The sequence below is a fragment of the Haemorhous mexicanus genome, chromosome 10 (genome assembly GCF_027477595.1).
Source record: "Haemorhous mexicanus isolate bHaeMex1 chromosome 10, bHaeMex1.pri, whole genome shotgun sequence".
Lineage (NCBI taxonomy): Eukaryota > Metazoa > Chordata > Aves > Passeriformes > Fringillidae > Haemorhous > Haemorhous mexicanus.
Genome location: NC_082350.1, coordinates 5,287,478 through 5,307,790, shown reverse-complemented (window position 1 = coordinate 5,307,790; position 20,313 = coordinate 5,287,478). Strand labels below are relative to the sequence as shown.

The 20,313-nt window shown below is 48.6% G+C and overlaps 1 protein-coding gene and 1 long non-coding RNA gene across 4 annotated transcripts; one reads left to right on the top strand and one right to left on the bottom strand.

The window, feature by feature from the left end:
• LOC132331554 (uncharacterized) lies at nt 1–1,146 on the bottom strand. Its single transcript, XR_009487626.1, has 2 exons — nt 630–1,146; nt 1–379 (listed from the first exon to the last, which is right to left on the bottom strand). It is a non-coding gene; the product is annotated as an uncharacterized LOC132331554 (long non-coding RNA).
• A 182-nt stretch (nt 1,147–1,328) lies between these two features.
• STK25 (serine/threonine kinase 25) lies at nt 1,329–20,028 on the top strand. 3 transcript variants are annotated; one of them, XM_059855035.1, is made up of 12 exons: nt 1,329–1,460; nt 2,519–2,634; nt 8,730–8,960; nt 10,496–10,552; nt 11,596–11,704; nt 12,911–13,068; nt 13,323–13,508; nt 14,027–14,172; nt 15,017–15,131; nt 15,426–15,497; nt 16,464–16,600; nt 17,927–20,028. In XM_059855035.1, the coding sequence occupies exons 2-12, from the start codon at nt 2,605–2,607 to the stop codon at nt 17,964–17,966; spliced, it is 1,281 nt and encodes a 426-aa protein (XP_059711018.1). In that variant the 5' UTR covers nt 1,329–1,460; nt 2,519–2,604; the 3' UTR covers nt 17,967–20,028. The 3 variants fall into 3 exon arrangements, with proteins under 3 accessions (XP_059711018.1, XP_059711019.1, XP_059711020.1); XM_059855036.1 differs by having other exon boundaries at nt 1,350–1,456; XM_059855037.1 differs by lacking the exon at nt 1,329–1,460 and adding an exon at nt 1,490–1,514.
• Nucleotides 20,029–20,313: the final 285 nt, after the last annotated feature.

The window sequence follows — 20,313 nt, the reverse complement described above, 5'->3', positions numbered from 1 at the left end:
TTGTTTTTAGAATTTTAAAAGTTTAATAGTAGTAAATGGTTATAAAAATAGTAATATAATTAGAGCAATAAAAATTTGAACAGTTGGGATTAAGACAATATGAGACAATAAAAACAAAGAGTTACAGACATACAGGTACGTCTTTCTGGGCAAAATAAGCCCAAAAAAAGGACACCCGTTAACAAAGGATTAACCCTGAAAAACAACAGCCTGTTGCATATTCATACACCTCATACATGATGCATAAATTCCATTCAAACACAGGATTCTCTCTGGTCAGTGTCAGCTTCTTCCTCTGATTCCTGACAGCGTCTCCAGGGCTGAGTGAGGCAGGAAGAAGTTCATTTCTTATGATAAGGGAACAATAAATTCTTTTTCTCTGAAAGATTTAAGTGTCCTGTGGCTACTATCTCAGTGGGAGTACCTCATTCCTCTCTTTAAAAAAAGTACCTTACATAGCATAGTTTCTATTTTAACATTATGTTATAACCTAAAATGGTATTTAACACACCACTTAAGAAAATTAATACAGCATAACTTTCTAACATAACACAACATAATATTTGCGGAAAGCCAATCATAAAATACGCATTTTTCATACCACGGTTGCTCCTCTTGCTACAGCTCACCTGTGCTTCAGAGCAGCACCAGCTCCCCATTAGAAGGAGCCGGTTGTGATAAAGGCTTTGTTTGTTATCGCCACGGAAAACTTGTGCCTGGTTTGTTCGATGCGGGACCAGCGTTAAAGCTGCCTGGCAAGAAGCTAAGAAAATTGGGTTGTTTTTTTTTTCTCTTCCTTTGAAAACCGTGAATCAGTCACTGACATTACAGCACGTGGAGGAAAACCCCCCGCAGAGAACGAGGCCACGAGGGAGTTCCGGTCCCCTCGGCTCTCCTCCTCCCGGGGCACTGGCAGGGGACAGCCCCTCACCCTCACGACGAGCAGCGGGCAGAACAGCTGAGGGCAGGCCTGCCTGGCGTCACCCGGGGGGCTCCCGGGCACCGTCCCGTAAGGGCTGGCGAGAGGAAAGCCCCGTGAGGCCGGGCTGGGAGCACCAAACCGACTGTCCCGTCACCTCCTCCCCGCCAGGGCGCGGGGGCTGCGGAGCCGCCAGGCCGGGCAGCGCCCGCCCCCCGAGCCTCAGGACTTTCCGCCCCAGCCACCCCCGCGCTACCGCCCCGCCCTGCGGCTCCGCCCCGCCGCTGCGCGCGCGGTGTTCTGGGTATTGCAGTTCAGGAGCGCCGTCCCACTGCCGGGTGGCGCGGCCTGGAAACTACATCTCCCGGCGTGCCGCGCGGCGTGGCCTCCCCCGCCGCCGCGCCGTGTTGTTGCGCCCGGCCCGGCGCGGCGCTCCCCCCCCCCGCCGCGCCTGGTGTCGCGGGGCAGCCCGGGGCGGCGGCGGCTCCGTGCGCCAGGGCCCGGCATGGCGCTCCCGACGGCGGCGCCGCGCTGCCCGTAGGTGCGGCGGCGCCCAGGGCCGGGCGGGCCCGCGGCGATGAGCCACAGAGGGACTGTGAGGGTGCCGGGCGGGGCGCGCTGGTAGCCCATGATGGCGAGGGGAATGCGGGAGGGGGGAGATCTCTGAGGCGGGACGAGGTGTCCGTGACGGGAGTGGGGGTGGAGGGCAGCTGTGGGACCGCACCGCGACGGGGGATGCTGGGCTCAGGGGCCCTGGAAAGGGCCGGGCCGAGAGGCCGGGCTGGGTTGGGGCTCAGCTGTGGCTGGGGTGCCACAGGGAGGGAAGGGCCGCTGAGGAGAACAGGAGTGGGGAGCGGCCGGGGAGGTGCAGGGCTGGGGCTCCCTGAAGGGGAAGGTGAGAGGTGCAGGGCTGGGGCTCCCTGAGGGGGAAGGTGTGAGGTGCTGGACTGGGGCTCCCTGAAGAGGAAGGTGAGAGGTGCAGGGATGGTGCTCCCTGAAGAGGATGATGTGAGGTGCAGGGATGGTGCTCCCTGAAGAGGAAGGTGTGTGCTGCGCAGGGCTGGTGCTCCCTGAAGAGGAAGGTGAGAGGTGCAGGGATGGTGTTCACTGAAGAGGATGATGTGAGGTGCAGGGATGGTGCTCCCTGAAGAGGAAGGTGTGTGCTGAGTGGCTGAGCTTTGCCAGTGGCTGTAGCAGGAACAGTGGGAGCGGAGGAGTGCTCCCAGTGAGGGGGTTGCTGAGGAGGAGCAGGAGAAAAGGAGTGTCTGAGGATGATGCTGGGAGTGGTGGTGAGGCAATAGAACTGTGGGGTTAACTATAATACTGGGGAGTATGCTGAGGTGATGGCAGGGAAAATGGAGCCTGGGACTCGGTCAGTGTGTATCATTAGAGTGAGGTTCCTTGTTACATCTGGAAGGCATTTCTGTAAAGAATTGAGAAATGTGGTGTGCAAGGAGGGCCTAGCATACTTAAAATGTGCTGGCAGGCTCAAGGAGCACTTCAGATCAAGGAGAGAAAAAAGATGCAGGTAACTCTTCAGGGGAGTGAGCCAGCTTCCAAGAACCTCACTTGAGAGCTCTGTATTCTTGCTTGTCACAGTTGACCAGTGGAGAAATCATCACTTTCCCGCTGTGCTGCAACATCCTAATCCTCCCTGATTTTGCAAAAAAACTCATCCTGTAGGCATGGCTCACCTGAGAGAATTTGCTAGCCAGGTAAGTGGTGGTTAAAAGTTTGTTTTAAAACTCCCTTGAAGGATTTCCTTAATGGTGTTTGCTCTTGATACGAGGATTTCAAACAAATAGCCAGAAAATCACTTTTTGCCACTCTTTATCTCTGTTGCACAGGTCTCAGCTTACTCCTGTTAGCTGATTGACCTGTGCCTGACTCTGTACCTGGTGTTGGGCTGATAGTGATGTGTTGCCAGCCATACAGAAAGTGAATTCTTCACCCACTGTAGAGCCTTTCTCTGGGATTAAGTGTGTTCTTTTTAGGGAGACAGGAGTCATTGGCTTTCTGAGCATTTTTGGAGGGGGAAGTCTAGAAATGGGAATAGAAAAACAGTGTATGCTGACCCTACATACCTTTCTAAAGTGTTCATGGCATTAGTCTCAGAAAAATGGTGCTTGTAACCTTGCTGCATAAGAGGCAGTGATATTTGATACTGGGTCATAACTCTTCCAAGAGATCTCAGCCTCCATGGATGTGGTTAAATGTTGCTGTTGTGATGACATTTTCATAAGAGGAGTGTGGAAAGATGATGCCACGTTTTGGGACTAAAAGCTAAACCACATTAATAGTATTGCCTTGCATCTTCTTCCCTCTGAATTTGGTTGTGATGTGTGTTTGGTTATTGGCAGATGTCAATACTGAGCACAGGTCTTCTTAAACCATGTTTTGGGGCATTATTCTGTTCTTCTCCTAGGTGCAGAATTACTAAAAGCTTTAGTGGTTTGAGCTAATGCTTTCTCTGAACCTTTACTGATTTAAAATTGATTTGCAATGCACCTTAGTTTGCATGCTGTCTTTCACATCAACTGTTTCCCCAAAGTGTGTGTGGAATTAAATGTAAATATAATGCCTGGCTGAGTCACTGTACAGGGAGAGAAAGGGAGGCATACTGTCTGATTAGGGCTGAAAACAGTCCTGTAGCTGCAGAGGAGGCTGCTCTGAAGCTTTTTTTTGTACACAGCATTCACTCATTAAGCTTATCAGCATTCTAGGTGGTTTCAGCTCTGAATTTATTATGGTAATGCTAGGCATTCTCAGACCCTGTCATCCCATGACTGTCTGGTCTTGGAATAGAAAACCACTCTGTGTTGTCCATTCCTCCAGTCTTTTCAGGAATCCCTGGTGTAACTGAGGCTTGCTGGGAGGGCAGTAGGAGCTGGCCTGAAGTTTACTTCCCTGGGATTTAAGGAGCAGTGGGAGGTGCTGTGAAAATCAAGAGACTAAGACTTGCATTGGGCTGTCAGAGGCTTGGCTTTGATTCTCAGTTCTGGTGCTGATGGGCAGAGTTACCTTAGGTCACTGCCCAGGCTGCTCTACTCTGTGCTGCCATTTCCCTGCCTCAGGTGCTTGTCTGCTCTCTTTCCTTGGCTCCCTTGTGCTGTGAACAAACAGCACTGCAGGCCTCTGGTCTTGGTCTAAAGCTCTATCTGCCAGGGGATGTATTTGTGTTAGTTACTATGTTTAAAGCTCTGATTTGTTCTCTGTTTCTAGATTTGTTGTTCCTTACCTGACCTTGGAAAAGCCATTTAGGTTTTTTTGGCTACATAATGCTTCATCTCCTGAAGCAAAAGAATACTGTCTGTGAAGAGAGCTGGGAGTTTCAGACAGTGTTTCAAAGTGTTGAACACAAACTTCCCTCTTTTCTATACTCCAGAAATTCAAAACTGTCCCAGGTTTTGGCAGTTGCAGAGAGCTATGCACAGATTTCATATAGAGAGGGAGGCTTTCAAATGGTTCCAGGTACAAAGCTGGTTTCACCAAAGAGACTGTTGGTAGCTCAGAGGTGAGTGTTCATCATGCTGGGTGGGAAGTTGGGGAGCAGAGAAGGCAATGAGGGAAAGAGAAGAGCATATGAGTTCTATTAAAACCAACTTCCTTCTTCCACTGTGTTTGGCAGAGCAGAATTGTGTTTGTTTGTTTTTTTGGCTGTTTGAAAAGTGCTGCAGTTAGAAATAACACCAAATGTGGCTGTGGTTCCACATAAACCCTTTGAAGTTGCTGGTCAGCTTCAGCTCATAAAGTGTTGTGGCCTTGGCAATCTTCTGTTACAGAGCTGTCCCTTATAGAACAGTGACTCCAGTTCCAACCTGCACCAGATTAAGGAGTTCTCATTTCCAAAAGAATTTAAGCACCCCTCACTGGTTTCTTTGCAACAAATGCAGGCATGATTCTTGCTCTTGAATATTTTGAAAGCAAGATCCAGCTGGACATGGCCCTGAGAGAAGATCTTCAGCTGCTTCAAATGGTGTTTGCTTCTGTTCCCAATATGCAGCTTATCTTTTCAGGCAGTAGCTTTGAAATGAGGGCAGATAGGTACCCTTCTTCTCAAAGACTGTGGCTATCATGTCTCAGCAGCTGGAGGTGGCAGAGCTGCCAAAACCATTCTTTCCCCATGAAGCAGCTGGTGTTACTGCCAGGCTTGTCTCATAACACACTGCAATTCCTGATAGCTGATGGCTGCAGTGAGTTGGTCTGTTTTAAAACATGGTATCATCAGTCAGGATGGCAAACACTCCCACACCTGTCAGGACAGAGCATCCTTCTTTCCTGTGCTGTGAGATTGGATCCCAGAGGGCAGAAGTGGAGCACATTAGCAGGAAATTGCCATCATCCCTGTCATACTTACTCCCTTCCTGCACTTGCAGCTGAGCTGGTGCATTGTGTGCTGTCCCTCCAAAGCCTGCTCAGGCCTGCCTAAGCCATCTCTAGGGCCTGACTGACTGCTCTCCGTGGAGAGGAACAGCAGGAGGCTTTTTGCTTCAGAACTGCTGTGTAACAAGCAGTCAGCCAAGGAAAAAGTTACAATGTAGTGATCATCCCTTAACAGCTTTTCACGCAGTAGTAAAACAAGGAGCAGCTGCTGCTGTCCTGGAGATGCATTTTTCAGCTCTGATAAATGGGAAGAACCCAAGCTGGTGAGCAGTTGCAAAGGTGACAGGTCCTAATAAGCTGCTTCGGGTTATCTGTGCTCATTTAAGCAGGTATAAAGCATTTCATCTGGATTCTGTTGCTTCCTACTAATGAAGTTTTCCAGGTGTGTTTGTAGCACTGCAATTCCAGCAGATTTCCAGCCAGAGTGGTTCTCTAACGAGATGACTGGTACTGACATAAATCATGTTTTGGAGAGGGAGGGATGGTGCTTGCTACAGTTCTCACTGTGGTGCTTTGCAGGTGCAGGTGTGCTGGGGAAGGAGAGAGTCAGGCTCATGGAGTGCATCCTTCTCTCTCCTGACAGAGCCCTGCAGTTCCATAGCTCTCCATTCCTGGTGGAACTGCATTTGTGCTGCTGTCTGATGAGTGCTGAGGCTTTTATGCCCACAGATCTGAGCATTTTTGTTTGTCAGCACAGGTCACCATGTGGCGTCTCAGACTGGATTTTTTAATGGGCAAGGGCTTTTGAACAATGTCCTGCAGACAGAACATCTTAGTTTGTTGTGAAGGTTCAGAGTTGCTGAAAATGCCACGTGGCAGTTTCTTCTGTGGCATCCACAATGGTAGTTCACAAGGTGTGCTCTTGAGCAGACATTGTCCTGCCTGAATTGGGGATGGGCCTGTTTCCTCCTCGCTGTTTACAGAAAGGGAAGAAATTCATCAGCCAACTGTGCTCCTCCAGCAGTATCTGGTGTGTAACAGTGTAACTGTGGCTGGAATGACTCTGTACCCCTTGGCCCTGTGCTGGCTCCCTGGGTTCTTTCTGTTGCTGGGTTTGATTTCTGCAGTTTTGGCCAGTGCATCAGGGGATGTTCATCCTCAGGCCCTCCACAGAGTCAGACTCCTGCCCTGTCACCTGTGAGCTCTAAAGCATTTCCAGGTCAGTATTGGGAGGGTAAATCCAGTACCTACAAACAAACAGTCCTCATGTTTCCACCCTAGTGGGGGTGGGCCTGTCTCACCTGCCCATCTGTTACATTGTTTTTCTGAGTCCCTTGGGCAAAATTTCTGTGTGTTTGTCAGAGGCTTTGTCTCCTCCACCACACCTACCTGAACTTCTTTGTTCTACAGAAAACCGGATAAACCAACATCCAGGTCTGGAAGGTTGTTTACAAAGCTGTCCATGATTACAGAGCCTGCCACATAGAGTAGTAGTTGTCCCTAAAGCTGCCTGCCACAGCCAATGCTCTTATGTTTGATGTCTTCATCTGGAGAAATCAGTCCTGACTCTCTGATGTGCCCTAGCAAGCTGAGGGGGAAGCAGTCACTTCCACTTTGCTGTTTCTTACTTCATGGAAAAGTTACATGGGAGGGGAGGAATGTTTTCTTGAAGGTTTGCTTCCCTGCAGTATTCATGTAGGTAGCGTTTCTTTTCTGAGCTGAGCAGGTGCTTCTAGGAGATGATCCTCTTTCTCTCCCTTCTCCCTGATGTGTGGGAGGGGCTGATGTGTTGATAGGCATTTTTAGGGTGCAGTAGGTCACTGTGCACTGTCATGTCTGGGGAACTTTCTTGCCCCTTCATCCAAGTTGGTCAGCAGGTGGAAACTGTTCCTGGTCTGTAGTGAGCCTGGACTAGTCAGACTGTTCTTCCTGCCAGTGGTCATCATTCTCATGTTGTCCCCTAACATTTCTCAAGCTCACATCCTCTTCCCCCCACCTCCCTCTCTCCAATCTCTGCTGTGCATCTCCAGTTCTTATCTTCTAGTCTCTTTCCAGTGCATTTGTTCAAAGTACAGCCTGTTTGGATGTTGCTATGGATGCAAAAGGATATTTGGTTATTCTTCTATATCTTGGGCTGAAGTTTGTGTGGAAATCCTGTTGAGTGAGCTGCCTGTAAAACTCACCTGGCCCTGGCTTAGAGCAATGCACAGAAGGCAAACAACCTGTGATGACAGACTGGCTTAATCATTAAGCAACACCTTGGGCTGCTCAGTGATGGCCTGCTGCTAGAACCTGGTGTGAGATGGAAAAATGCAGCCTCTGTGTTCTCTGATAAAATCTGCCAACTCAAGGCCCTTGTGAAGAGAGCACTCTCACTGGGTGACGTGTTGGAGGTGAGACTGAGAAGTTCTGGGTGTGGAAAATTCCTTCTAATGGCTTGGCTACTTCATAAGGTCAGGCCATATTTTCCAGGGTTTTTTTTTCAAACTATTAAATAAAAAAAAAAGGGCAGAAAGCTAATCACAAAGAGCATTTTAGTAGCATGGAGGACCTCCTGGTGTGCAGGTGGACTGAATTAAATAGCATGAGAAAGTGACTGATTTATTCTCTTTCTTACCCATACCTTAATAAAGAACTAACTGTGCAACTGCTGTTAAAAAGTCAGTATTTCTCTGTTAGTAACTGCCTAGTTGATGTGCTTGTGTAATGAAGGAGATGCTATTTGCCTTTGCATCTGAGGGTGCCAGCTAGAGAAGAGGCTGGTACAGAAGAGCAGCTCAGGAAGATGGAGTGTCCATTCTGCTCTCCTGCCTCCTCCTTGCTTCTGACCTTCCAAAAGATGTGAGGCTCCATCTGCAAACATCTGAGGAGAGCTGGGCTGGGAGATGCCTGGAAATCAGGCTGCAGCAGAGGAGACAGTAAATGTGAATTCATATTACTGTAATGTTTCACTCTCCAGACAGGCAGGGAAGCGTCCTGCAGATCTTTCTAATCATTTCAGTCTTTGAGTGCAGGAAGGATAACTAGGGAAACATTTTTATGGCTTCTTGCTTGTGCCCATTTTCTCATCAGATCTCCAGGAGAAAGCTGGTTCTGGTACCCCTTGCTGGTCTGTATTGAAGTGTGAACAGATGCTAGCTCATGGAGCTGCTTTGGCACCAGTTGGTGCCTGCAGTTGAGCAGCCCTGTCCCATTGGAGCTGACACTTTCCATAGCAGTATTTGCTGACATTCTCATGCTGGGCTTCCCTCCTTTTCCTCCCCCTCTGTCATCTGCAGGGCTGGAAAGCCTGTGGAAAAGATTTCTTGAATTCTAATCTTGGATATATTCTGTGCTAAGTTTCTAAGGCTGTTTAAGATACGTGAGTTTGAGGTGAATTTATCAACATAGTAGCTGCACAGATGTGGAGATGAGCTGTATGGGTATGTGTGGTGCTCTGCAGCCCGGGAACTTAATGGAGTTCTCCCATGTCTGCTTCATGGTTTAGCACTCCAGGGTGGATCCTGAGGAGCTGTTCACCAAACTGGAGCGGATCGGCAAGGGATCCTTTGGGGAAGTGTACAAAGGCATCGACAACCGCACCAAGGAAGTGGTTGCTATCAAGATCATTGATCTGGAGGAGGCTGAGGATGAGATTGAGGACATTCAGCAGGAGATCACAGTGCTCAGCCAGTGTGACAGCCCCTACATCACCCGGTACTATGGCTCCTACTTGAAGGTAGGACAAACCTGGGTGGTTCCTTGCCAGTAGTTTGGGAATGGGGAGGTGTGGTATTTTTGGGGTCCCCCATCGTGGGGAGGAAATGATGAATCTGACTCAATGTTCTTAGAAGGCTAATTTATTATTTTATGATATATATTATATTAAAAAATGCTGTACTAAACTATACAAAAGAATAGAGGAAGGATACTTACAGAAGGCTAAAAGATAATAATGAAAAACTCGTGACTCTCTCCAGAATCCGACACAGCTTGGCACTGATTGGTCATTAAGTGAAAACAATTCACATGAAACCAATCTTCAAACCACATTCCAAACAGGAGAAACAAATTGTTTTCCTTTTTCTCTGAGGCTTCTCAGCTTCCCAGGAGAAGAATCCTGGGCAAAGAGGATTTTTCAGAAAATATGATGGTGACAAGAAGGGCTGCTCTGTGGATGCTGCAGTGGGTGGTGGCGCATGGCACTGCAAAGTGACGTGTGAGTGGCAGCATGGCAGCAGGGACAGTGGTGGCTCTGCTCACTGCATTGATGTGCATTTGATAGCAGACTGGGCTTTAAGGCACTTGTTAAGCACATGGAAATGAGGTGCCCTGTACTTTGTGGTACCCAGACCAGGGCACTTCACTGGAGAGCAAGTTCTTTGTTGAAGACTGAACTTTCCCTGGTCTGACAGTTCTGGAAAGGAAGTTGATGGAATACTTTTCCAGAATAGCACAGTCTTAAGGCAGTACCACTGAGGGATTTATGCCTCTGAAAAAAAAAGAGGAGATTGAGATTCATTCATTTCACATTTCATCAGAAATGGTGAAAAGTATATGAACTGAGTCTATGGAGGAGTACTAATATTGGTTCCACTGAGAGCAGCTTTAGGAATCCCTGATTCAGGTAGTGTTGATCAGAAGTGGCCTGTGCATGCTGGCTGCTGGAGGTGAATGTAACAGTGGGACTGCAACAAACTGTTCCTGAGCTCTTCAGGTCCTGGATATTCCTCTTTTAATTTTCAAAGGCCATAATGCATTTTCTCAGCCTTCTGCTGTAGTTTCATGGACCTGCTGCCTTATATTCTGTTGGGACCCTGGAACCTCATCATGGAATCTCTTCTCTGAGGAGTAAGAGTGTCTTGCTGATTGTACCCTTCATGCTGGCAGCTCTATTAATGAGATCAAAGGCTGCAGTGCTCCCCTGCCATTGCCAAGAAGGATTTATGCTGGATGAGCTGCTGGAGAGATGTTAAAGGGCTCCAGCCTGGGAATAAGCTTATCTGTGGGCTGGGCAGTCTGGTGCCGGTAGGGGTACTTGCCCAGGTGAAACTGCAGACTGAGAGTCAGAAATGTGCTGGAGGCAGGTAATGCTGTGTCAGCAGAAAATAAGGGAGCTTGGGGCTCCTTCCTTAAGCCCCTGAGAGCTGCAGTGTGCAGCATCTCTTGGATTGTGTACAGGACTGCTCTTGTGTCTTGCTGCATCGTGGGTGTCTTAGTTTTCTGTCTGCTTTTTTTACTGGCTTTGCTCTTGATTTGTGCTCTTGCTTGCAGGGCACTAAGCTGTGGATAATCATGGAGTACCTGGGAGGAGGTTCAGCCCTGGATTTGGTGAGTAAGTGGCAAGTTCTGGACTTTGAAAAATACTGACTGAAGACTTGGTTTGTGAAATGCCCATAAGCCAGACACTCGCCACATTCCAGCATTTAGACAGCCCTGTGCCCAAGGGGTAAGCAGTGCAGGACAGACATGTTTTTTATGCTTATCCCAGGACTGAGGGAATGTTTTCATGGAGCTCAGCTGTCCCAGCACTGTTGTCCAGCATGCTGTGCTGCTGTATGATGGAAAGAGCCAGTGAAGTGAAAAGGGAGCACAGCCAGTTGGTTTTGAGCAGTGCAAATCTGTAATTCACCTAGTCAGAGTCGTGCTGTTGCTCAGTGCTTGCATAGCTCAGTAAAGAAAGACATGGTCTGTGATTGAGTTACCACAAATGTTGAGAATACAAATGCAGAATTTACCCATAGGCAAAAGTGCACTGCACTGTATTCTGTCACAGCATTTTTCCCTTCTCTTTAGGACAATAATGCCCATTTTTCCAGAGAGGTAACTAATGATATAGGGAAAACTGCTGAGCCTGGAGTGACTTGGAGGAAGATGTAGTGGGGGGCTGTCATCAGCAGAAGTTATCTGAGTGTCAGAACCTCAGCTGTTGCACTGAGTAGGCAGGACTTGGTTAGAGGAGAACTGATGGAAAGGAGAAGAGCTTTGATACAGTACTCCACAGCCTGAGGGTTGATATCTCAGAGGCTGAAATTTAGTACTTGCATGCTGGCAGAGAGACCTGTACAAGAGAAACTGTTAAAATGTTCTGTTGGCCAGTGTATTTCCAGGCCAAAGTGAGAGATGAACTGCTGTTTGTTTGGGAAACCTTTAACAGACTGATAGACTAGCAGAAAATCCCCCAAAGCTTTTCCATTGAATGCTGCCAGGTGCAAACACCAGCATTCTGCTTGTAGCACCTAAATCAGGTGTGCAAGAAGGTGCTTCCTGCTGAGTACAACCTGCTTGGCCAAGGTTTCCAAGTAACAAACTGAGAGCCTGGAAAATCCAAGGCATCAGTGACACTTTAAAGTCACCTTTCTGCCTTTTGTCAGCTGAAGCCAGGACCACTGGAGGAGACTTATATAGCTACTATCCTGAGAGAAATCCTAAAGGGTTTGGATTATTTACATTCAGAGAGGAAGATCCACAGAGACATCAAAGGTAAGACTGAAGAGCTCAGCTCCCTTTCTTGTAATGGATGTTAGTACCATCATACTCAGAGGTATTTTATTCACCATAATCCGCAAGGTTTCAAAGACTCTTTCTCTGTGCTGCTTTTCTTGTTGGCTTGCAGTTTTCTGCATCTGATGCTTGTTGCTTTTCATGTCTTTAGGGTTTAGAGTAGCAGTGAGGATCTGTAGCTCTCCTCTGGCTCTTGGAGTTTGGACAAGTCAGGGAGCTGAAGTGAAGGAGTCAATGAAAGGCATGCTCAGATATTAGCTGACTTGTGTCTGGACCTTTGCTTTTCTGCTGGACCCCAAGGGTGTGTGTGCTGGTTATTGTGGTTGTAGCTCACAGCAGGAGTGAGCTGTCCTCATGCAGGGTTCACAGCCCTAGAAAATCAGGGCAGCTTGTGTCAGCTTATCCTGTTGATGTTTTTTATAGTCACTGGCCACGTGTGGTGTAGAGAGAGCTGGCATCTGCCTCTCAAAGAGCAGTGTCCCAGCAAGCCCAGAGCATCAAAGTACTGCAGGAGGATGGAGGGACAGAGCTGTGGAGCTGGGCCAGATGCTCACTGCTCCAGCCATTGCAGGAGGGGGTGTGAGTGCTCAGGGCACAGAAACCTCTTGTAGGGAGATTGGGAGAAAAGATTTTGTTGTGTATGTGAGACTGCATGTTTCTAACACTGCAAGATGTGATGGGGTGTTGGCTGCCAGTGGTGGGGAAATGCTGAAAGTTGTTAGGTAGGGTCTCAGAAGGAACCCCCCATTCCCAAACCTGAACAGTGTTACAGTCTTATGAGTCAGTGGGAACCAGTGCAAGGGTGGGCCTTGAGCTCTTTAGAAGGATCTGCTGTTGAACCTGTGCTGAATGCTACTCTGGAAAAAAATCAAGAGCATTAGAGACTGTTACACCCTCCCTTCTCTGTGTGGCCAACATCTAATTGATGGTGTGGTCCTTCACATCTCCTCCCTGCTCCTACCTTAGCAATATTCCTCTTCTGATCCAACAAAGTGCATGAGCTTGTTCCATGTTACCCAGTGGAGTTCAAAGCATGAGAATGTGTCTGAGGCTGGAAATCCAGGCTGAGGATTATCACTGGGGTGAAGGAGGATCCCACAGGAGGGCTCTGCTCAGTATTCAGTTCTGTGTGGGCTGGAGGTGATTCAGAGGCCAGCAGACTTAATTTCTTATTTGTGCATACAGCTGCCAATGTGCTGCTCTCGGAACAAGGAGATGTGAAACTGGCTGACTTTGGGGTGGCTGGACAGCTGACAGACACCCAAATCAAGAGAAACACCTTTGTGGGAACTCCATTCTGGATGGCACCAGAGGTCATCAAACAGTCTGCTTATGACTTCAAGGTGAGCTGGGAGCAGGAGGATTGCTGCTTGGGGCTGCTATACATGAGGTGGTGCTAGGACAGAGACAGGGATTGGAAGTGCTGCTTAGTGCAGGAATTATTCTTTTCTGTTATGATGCAGAGTCTGCTGGAGAAGTTTGTGTATTAGACATTAAGTGCCCCATCTCATTTATGTGATTAGCTGTCCTAAAACTGTGCTTTCACGTTGTACAGTTGTTCCTTGCTGTTCTGTGTTCTTTTTCTTCTCTTTTCCAGGCAGACATCTGGTCCCTTGGGATTACAGCCATTGAACTAGCAAAGGGAGAGCCTCCAAATTCTGACTTGCATCCTATGAGGGTTCTCTTCTTGATCCCCAAAAACAACCCTCCAACACTTGAAGGTCACCACAGCAAGCCCTTCAAGGAGTTTGTGGAAGCCTGCCTCAATAAGGATCCTAGATTTGTGAGTATTGCTGCCCACCTATCAATTTGAGTAAAGGCCAGCAGAGGTTAAAAATGCCTTCAACAGGATGGTTCCAGAATTGCAGAGAGAGAGAGAATTGCTGAGCTTACAGGATGGACACATGAGCTGGACTTCCTCATGAGGGGACATGGAGGGGAGAGCACTGATCACTTCTCTCTGATGACCAGCAGTGGGACCTCAGGGAATGGCATGAGGCTGTGTCAAGGGAGGTTTAGGTTGGATATTAGGAAAAGGCTTTTCCCCCAGAGGCTTGTGGGGCACTGGAACAAGCTCCTAAGGGCAGTGGTCATGGCCTCAAGGCTGCCAAGAGTTCAAGGAGTATTTGGATAACACTCGCAGGGACTTTGTTGGGGATTGGAGGCTGTCCTGAGTAGATCTGATGATCCTTGTGCATCCCTTCCAGCTCAGGTTATTCTGTGACTCCAGCAGAAGTCAGTGAGTGTGTGTTCAGTGTGCAGAGATGGTTAGATGTGACATGCTTTCCTTATCTGCTCCAGAGGCCAACAGCTAAGGAACTGCTGAAGCACAAGTTCATCACACGCTACACCAAGAAAACCTCGTTCCTCATGGAGCTGATCGATCGCTTCAAACGCTGGAAGTCAGAGGGCCACGGGGAGGATTCCAGTTCTGGTGACTCTGATATGTACGTGCATGTTTTGCATGGAGGCTGCCCCTGCTGCCCCTGCTTGCCCTAGAGTAGCCTACTGCAAACAGGTCAGGTCCTTTTCCCACCTGAGGTCTTAACTTGGAGCTTTTGTTTGTGGGAGCAAGTGAGTGCTGCCTGAAGAGCCAGGCTGTTACCTCCTTTTCAGTGTGACTCTGTTCTGGTCCTAACCTATGGAGCCTCTTTGCTGGGTGTAAGGAATCACAGTACTGACACAAAACATTATCTGTGTGTAACCAGTAGAACAGGGCTCTCATTGCCTGTATTTTATGCACCCTTCATTAACTACAAGAGCTCCAGGCTTTAGGAACTGTGGTGAGGGCTGTGTTGGTGTGGATGTGTACTCAGGGGTGAATCTTTGCACTGCTATGCAGGACTGTCAGGTTATGGGTCTTGGGTGGGAAAAGGGCACTTCGTTGCCAGAATGGTGTCACAGAGCTGCTCTTCACCTGTGGCAGCACTCAAGTGACCAAGGACTTGGGGAAATTGGCTTCTGACACACAAGTCTAGTCCCTCACATTTGTGAGCTTGGGTTGTCTTGAAATTTTCCTAAATTTAACCAGCGCTAGAAGCTTCTTCAAGCTGGCTGGATCAGAGAGGTGATTTGGAAACATGATGTAGTACTCATCTTTTTGATGCTCTATGGGTGTAGTAGAGACTGAAGTGATTTCTCTTCAGATTTTTTCTGGGATAGGGAAAAACCTGAAGGCCTGCAGCAGTATGGCAGTCGGGTGGGGAGAACTTGTGATTCTGGGAAAGTGTGGGCAAACCCCCAGTGTATGGAGCTGAGGCTTTGTCTTGACTTCCCCCTTTTCATTTGCAGTGATGGAGATGCAGAGGATGGAGACCAGGGTCCAATCTGGACATTCCCACCAACCATTCGTCCCAATTCCTTGAGCAAGCTGCACAAAGGAATGGCTCTTCATGGTTCCCAGAAGGTCTGTGTGCTGTCTGGTCTTTCTGAAGTGGACTGAACTAACATGAGCTTTTGGGTGTCTTGGGGAAGCCACCAGGCCCTCATCTTCTGTCTGAAATTTACTTCAGTCTGGCACCAAGGGCTGGTGCTCCAGAGTTGCCTCTTCCACATCATCAGGGCACTGTGACTTGTGGCTTTCCCAAGATCTGGTGATGGGATTGCTGTGGAGGTGCTGTGAATTCACCAAAGGCTGAGTACCTCGTGTGCCCTTGCACAGCTTTTGCCTATGCTTGTAACTTCTCCTGTTGCTTTCCAGCCTACTGAGCCCATCAAGAGGCAACCACGGTCACAGTGTCTCTCCACACTTGTTCACCCAGTTTTTGGGGAGGTGAGTAGAAACTTCTTGGTGTCTCTGCTGGTTGGAGATTAAGAGATACCTGACATAGATAAGGAAATGGGAAGGATTTGGAGAAAGGAGGTGTGGAAGGGTGTCTCGTAGGGTTAAGGGACTGAAGCCTTTGTAGTAGTTCAGAGGGCTAGGCCATATGTGGGGAAAGTGAGTGTGTCCTTGGCATGTCCTCCTGAAAACACTTGTGTTTGGAAGAAAGGCATTACCCTTCTGGTAATCTCTGTTCTGGTGGGGAGCATCTGTCTCTTACCTGCATCTTAGGCTTGCTGTTGCCTGGGCAGCTCCAGACTCTGATGTCTGTGGCTGAAGTGCAGCTCCTGTTAGAGCAGACTGGATCTGCCTGTCACTGTGCATGTCCACAGCAGAGTTACTGAGGGGAAGGTAGGTGGGTTAAAGCAGGAATGGGCTTTGCTGGTTACTAGACCATTCCTTGATCTGTACAGACTGCTGTTGGTAGAATGCCAGGACCAAGGAGTTCCCCTGCCTTGGGGTGTGTTACTACCACAAAAGTGGTGGTGACTGACTCCTGGCACTGGGTATATTCTGCCCAGCCTGGCTGTGAGCCTGTGTGTGTGTCTGGGTGCTGGGCTGTCATCAGCAGCAGAGGTGATTGTACTGCTTCAGATGCACCTGGAGTTCTTTGTGCTGTGATGAGTTTTCAGGGCTGTTGGTCCATTCCTTACAACATTTAGTTAGTTTAAGAATACATCCTGTTAGGTAAGGGCTTTGATTGCCATTAGTACCTGGTGGCAAATTTGAACCCCAGACATTGGACTTGTACCTTGCTGGCCTACAAATGAGCTCTTTTTGGTTCCTTTAAGTGGAATGTGGGTGCCCTCCTACACCCTGGTGCAGTGGGAAAGGGCCTTAATGTCAGTGCTGCACTTCTTGACCTGTGCTTTCTGCAGCAAAATGAGGACCTAACGCCCTGTTTCTGCCTTGCAGCTCAAAGATAAGCACAAGCAGACTGGAGGCAACGTGGGAGCCATGGAGGAGCTGGAGAATGCCTTCAGCTTGGCCGAGGAGTCCTGCCCAGGCATCTCTGACAAACTGATAGCACACATGGTGGAGCGGGTCCAAAGGTGAGGAGTGCCTGAGGCTGAGCTGGCACCACGGCTGTGCAAAGTCCACGCAGACAAAAGTGCCTTCCCAGCTCCTGTGGCACTTCTTCTAACTGCTTGCATTTAATGGCAACAGTTCCTTTGCCTCAGAAGCCTTTCCTCACACTGGACAGGTTTCTGTAGTGTAGGTGTGTGTTGTAGGCACAGAAAGATGCTGCTGTTCACCTTCATTTTGCACATAAATCTGTGTACACATGGTGTCCTGCTGGTCTCATTACCCAGCCAGCAAGGACTGCAAAATCTCACTGGGATTGCTTCTGGGATAGAAAGTTTCTGTTAATAAATACCTGTTCCATTGCAAGGAATGTGCTTTAAAGCACTACGTGCAGCTAGTCACTGCTTGCCCACCTTTAGGTGTACACAAAAATGTACTTTTCCTGCAAGAAATATTTGTAAACCAGGGAAGGAATGTAGTCTGGTAGAATTTAGTTCTTTGCTGGGTCAAACTTAGCTCCATTGCTGGCACCAAGTCCAGTCACATCCATATGTTGCAGCCCAGCTAACCTGGTCACAGATTTACCAAGCTTTATTTAACATGAATTTGGCTTTTCTCCTTTTCACAGCAGGCTATCCTAAATATCACCCTTTCCTTACCATGAGAGGTAAGGAAAACTTAACATTTGACTCCTCCTGGTTGGCAGGCTGGAAGTGTTTTACCACTGCAAAAGAAGCTGTTCTGTGCTCTGGCTGCCCCTATAAACACAGCCCAAACTATACAGTCTTTACTCCCTCAAACTTAGGCTTTCTAAGCATTTTTTTCTGGTGGGTTAATGTTTGTGCCTTGTAACTCAAGTACCTGTTGAATAGAAGAGAATCATTAAGGTTGGAAAAGGTGTCCAGGATTGAATCCAGCCTTTGACTGACCCCCGCTGTGTCAGCTAGACCAGCAGGCTGGCTGGTGGGCAGGTAGAGAGAGCAGGAGGTGCACATTGATGTGTGGGTGACTGCAGCCAGGCTCCAGCATCATTCACTTCTCTCAGCCTAGAAGTGACACTGCTACACAGGGCAGAAACACAAGATTGTTGTTTTTTTGAGGGGCTTGCAAAACCTCAGAGACCTGCTTGCTTTCTTAGCATCAAACATCTGTGCTGAAAACTTCTTAGTAGGTTGAAACCGAATCGTGAAAGCCTGAAGAAGTGTCAAACCACCTTGGCTTTCTGTTTAAAGTGCTGGTTTTGTCTGTCAGGACTGCAAAACCTGGCAGTGGCAGTGGGGACAGAGCCAGGCAGCCTGGCCCCTTCCCCACAGCAGCACTGACCAGTGTCCCTTGCTCACTCCTCCTTGCAGGTTTTCACACAGTCGGAACCACCTGACCTCTGCCCGCTGACACTCACCTTCCCTGCTGCTGCTGCTGCCAGGGGAGAAGGATTTTTTCCAGCTTCATAAGAACTACATCTCTAATCCAGACCACCTTCTGTTGGATGTGACATTGTGATGGACCCCGGGACATTTCAGAGCCTTCATGTTAGCCATGTTTCCATGATAACCCAGGGTGGGGTTTGCAATGCAAGTACAATTTAGACCTTTTGCAGAACCTGTGATGGGTGGTCTAATTGTTTTTACAATGTAATCAATGCAGTTTTTAATTGTTTTCCTACAATGGATGTGTCCATTTTGGCTTGGTTTGATTCACAGCTTGTTTCTGGTAAATGCCTGGCTGCTGGAAAAAGGGAGATTCTCCTCCATTGATAGATGTTTCACAGGCAAGTCTGATGGGTTTAGTCTCCTGCCCTTCCTAAAGAAGTGTTTGTGAGCAGTCTTGTGTGAGTGCAGGGATGTTGGGAAGCTCTCCAGGCATTTAGGGCCTCTGGGAGAGTCAGAGCAGCTCTCCAGTTGTTCTGGAGGATCACTTCAAGCCCTTCACACACAAGTAACAACACTTTCCAGTGCTGCAGCCGCTGAGCTGATACATGGTTGCTCTTTCCCAGCCTGTCATTTCATAGGAGGATGGGTTTGCTGATTGTTCTTTTTTTGGCTCTGGGACATTATTTTGTGTTAGGCCTTAGTTCATCTACTTCAGGCAACAGCAGAACTTGCCCTGGGTCTGCAGGGAGCAGGAGGCAAAGGGGGAGTATTTGATGTGGGAGCTGTGGAGCTCCTGTCCTTGGTGCTCCTGGCAGCTGAAGCAGCTGGCAGGCAGGCTGGGCAGTGCTGGTCTGAGCTGGGCAGGCCCGCAGGGAGCAGAAGGGTTAAAAAGGGGAGTGGGGAGAACACAACACAGAGGTCAGCAGGGCTTTGGTTCACAGGGCAGAGTGACACTGCATAGCAGCTTTTGATGCAAGTACCTGTGCTCTACATGAAGGCATGAGCTGGATGGCTCACAGCAGTGTGGTAGGGCTGGGGCTTCCCAAAAGCTGCTCTAGGCCTCCCTCTCCTTCTCAACCTTCCCTTTGTGGCTCCTCAGACTCACTGCAGCCAGGGCCCTGCTCCAGTTGACAGGCTGGGGTGGTGTTTGGTAGCAGAGACACTACAGCATCCACTGCTGTGTTGGCTGCTTAAGGTATCCCAGCAGAGCCATCCCCAGGAGCTTTGCTTTCTGTATTATACTGGTTTATAAAGCAAATCTTTCATTCAGGTAAGCACACGGATCTTAAATCTACATTTTAAAGGTCAGGAAAAATAGACTTAGAAGAGTAACCCCAAGAGCTGGTTGCTTAGAGAGCTGCTCTCTAACAGAGAAGAGATTCCCATGAAGTCACAGGAACTCAGTTACCCAGCTCTTTCTGTCTGGGTGTTTGTGTGTGGATGATTGGGCTCACCCCAGAGCCCCTGAGAACGAAGGCTGGAGCTGTTAAGCATTTTTTTAATGACAGGCCACTTGGTTAGAAACAAGGCTTGGTGTTTGGTACTTAGATTCAGATTTGAAGTGCTGGGCTGCAAGTAGCTCAGGGGGACCACACGTTCCCTGATCCTGGTGTAGGGTGTTCTTTACCTTATGACTGTCCTTTATTTATCCTGCTGGATAAAGCCAGGCTCAGCAACACTATGAACTTGTACAGTAGAGAAGAGGTGCTGCTGTTGGCTCTCTGATGCAGAGCAGTGTTCTGTGGTGAGAGCCAGCTCAGAGCTTGCAGTTAGGAAGAACAGAACAAACCCACTTTTCCCTCAGGAGGAGAAGTTAATGTACAGACAGGAGGCTTGGAGAGGGGGAAGGCAGAGGCTGCAGGCCAGCACAAGGGCCCCTGCTGCTTTTCAAGTTGCTGTTCACAGCAGTAGCAAACGGTGTTGAAAAGGTACCTGTGTTGTTCCTCACATGCTCTGCAGTGTAAGGAGGAAACTTTCTAAAGGAAACAATCCCCACCCCCTTCGCCCAGTATTCAAAAACAATGGGTTTAGTTTTCAAAAACATTGAAAGGGATCTGCCACTTTCAATAAAGTAACAGAACAAATGAGGCTGGTGTAACTGTGTTATTGGGGAAAAGGATTGGTTCCAGCTGCTTTTCTCTGCATTCTTCTTGGTCTTCCTCCACATCTTCCTCATGCATCTATAAGAGACCCCAGAGCCAAGTGTGCAAGGATAACAGCTGCAGGCACATCAGTCTTCTCTGCTGGCACTCCAGGAAGCCCCCACTGTTGGCAAAGGTAGAGCTGTGACCTGGAGCACACTGCACTGCAGGGATGGGCTGGAGTTGGTTCATTATCTGCAGTCTGGCACCAGGGGCTCTCTGCCTTCC

Excerpts from the sequence above, each read along its gene's own strand:
- STK25 (XM_059855035.1), top strand. The coding sequence starts at position 2,605 with ATGGCTCACCTGAGAGAATTTGCTAGCCAG. Across the intron at positions 11,705-12,910 it reads GATCCACAGAGACATCAAAG|CTGCCAATGTGCTGCTCTCG; the intron begins GTAAGACTGAAG and ends TTGTGCATACAG. Across the intron at positions 14,173-15,016 it reads AGTTCTGGTGACTCTGATAT|TGATGGAGATGCAGAGGATG; the intron begins GTACGTGCATGT and ends TTTCATTTGCAG.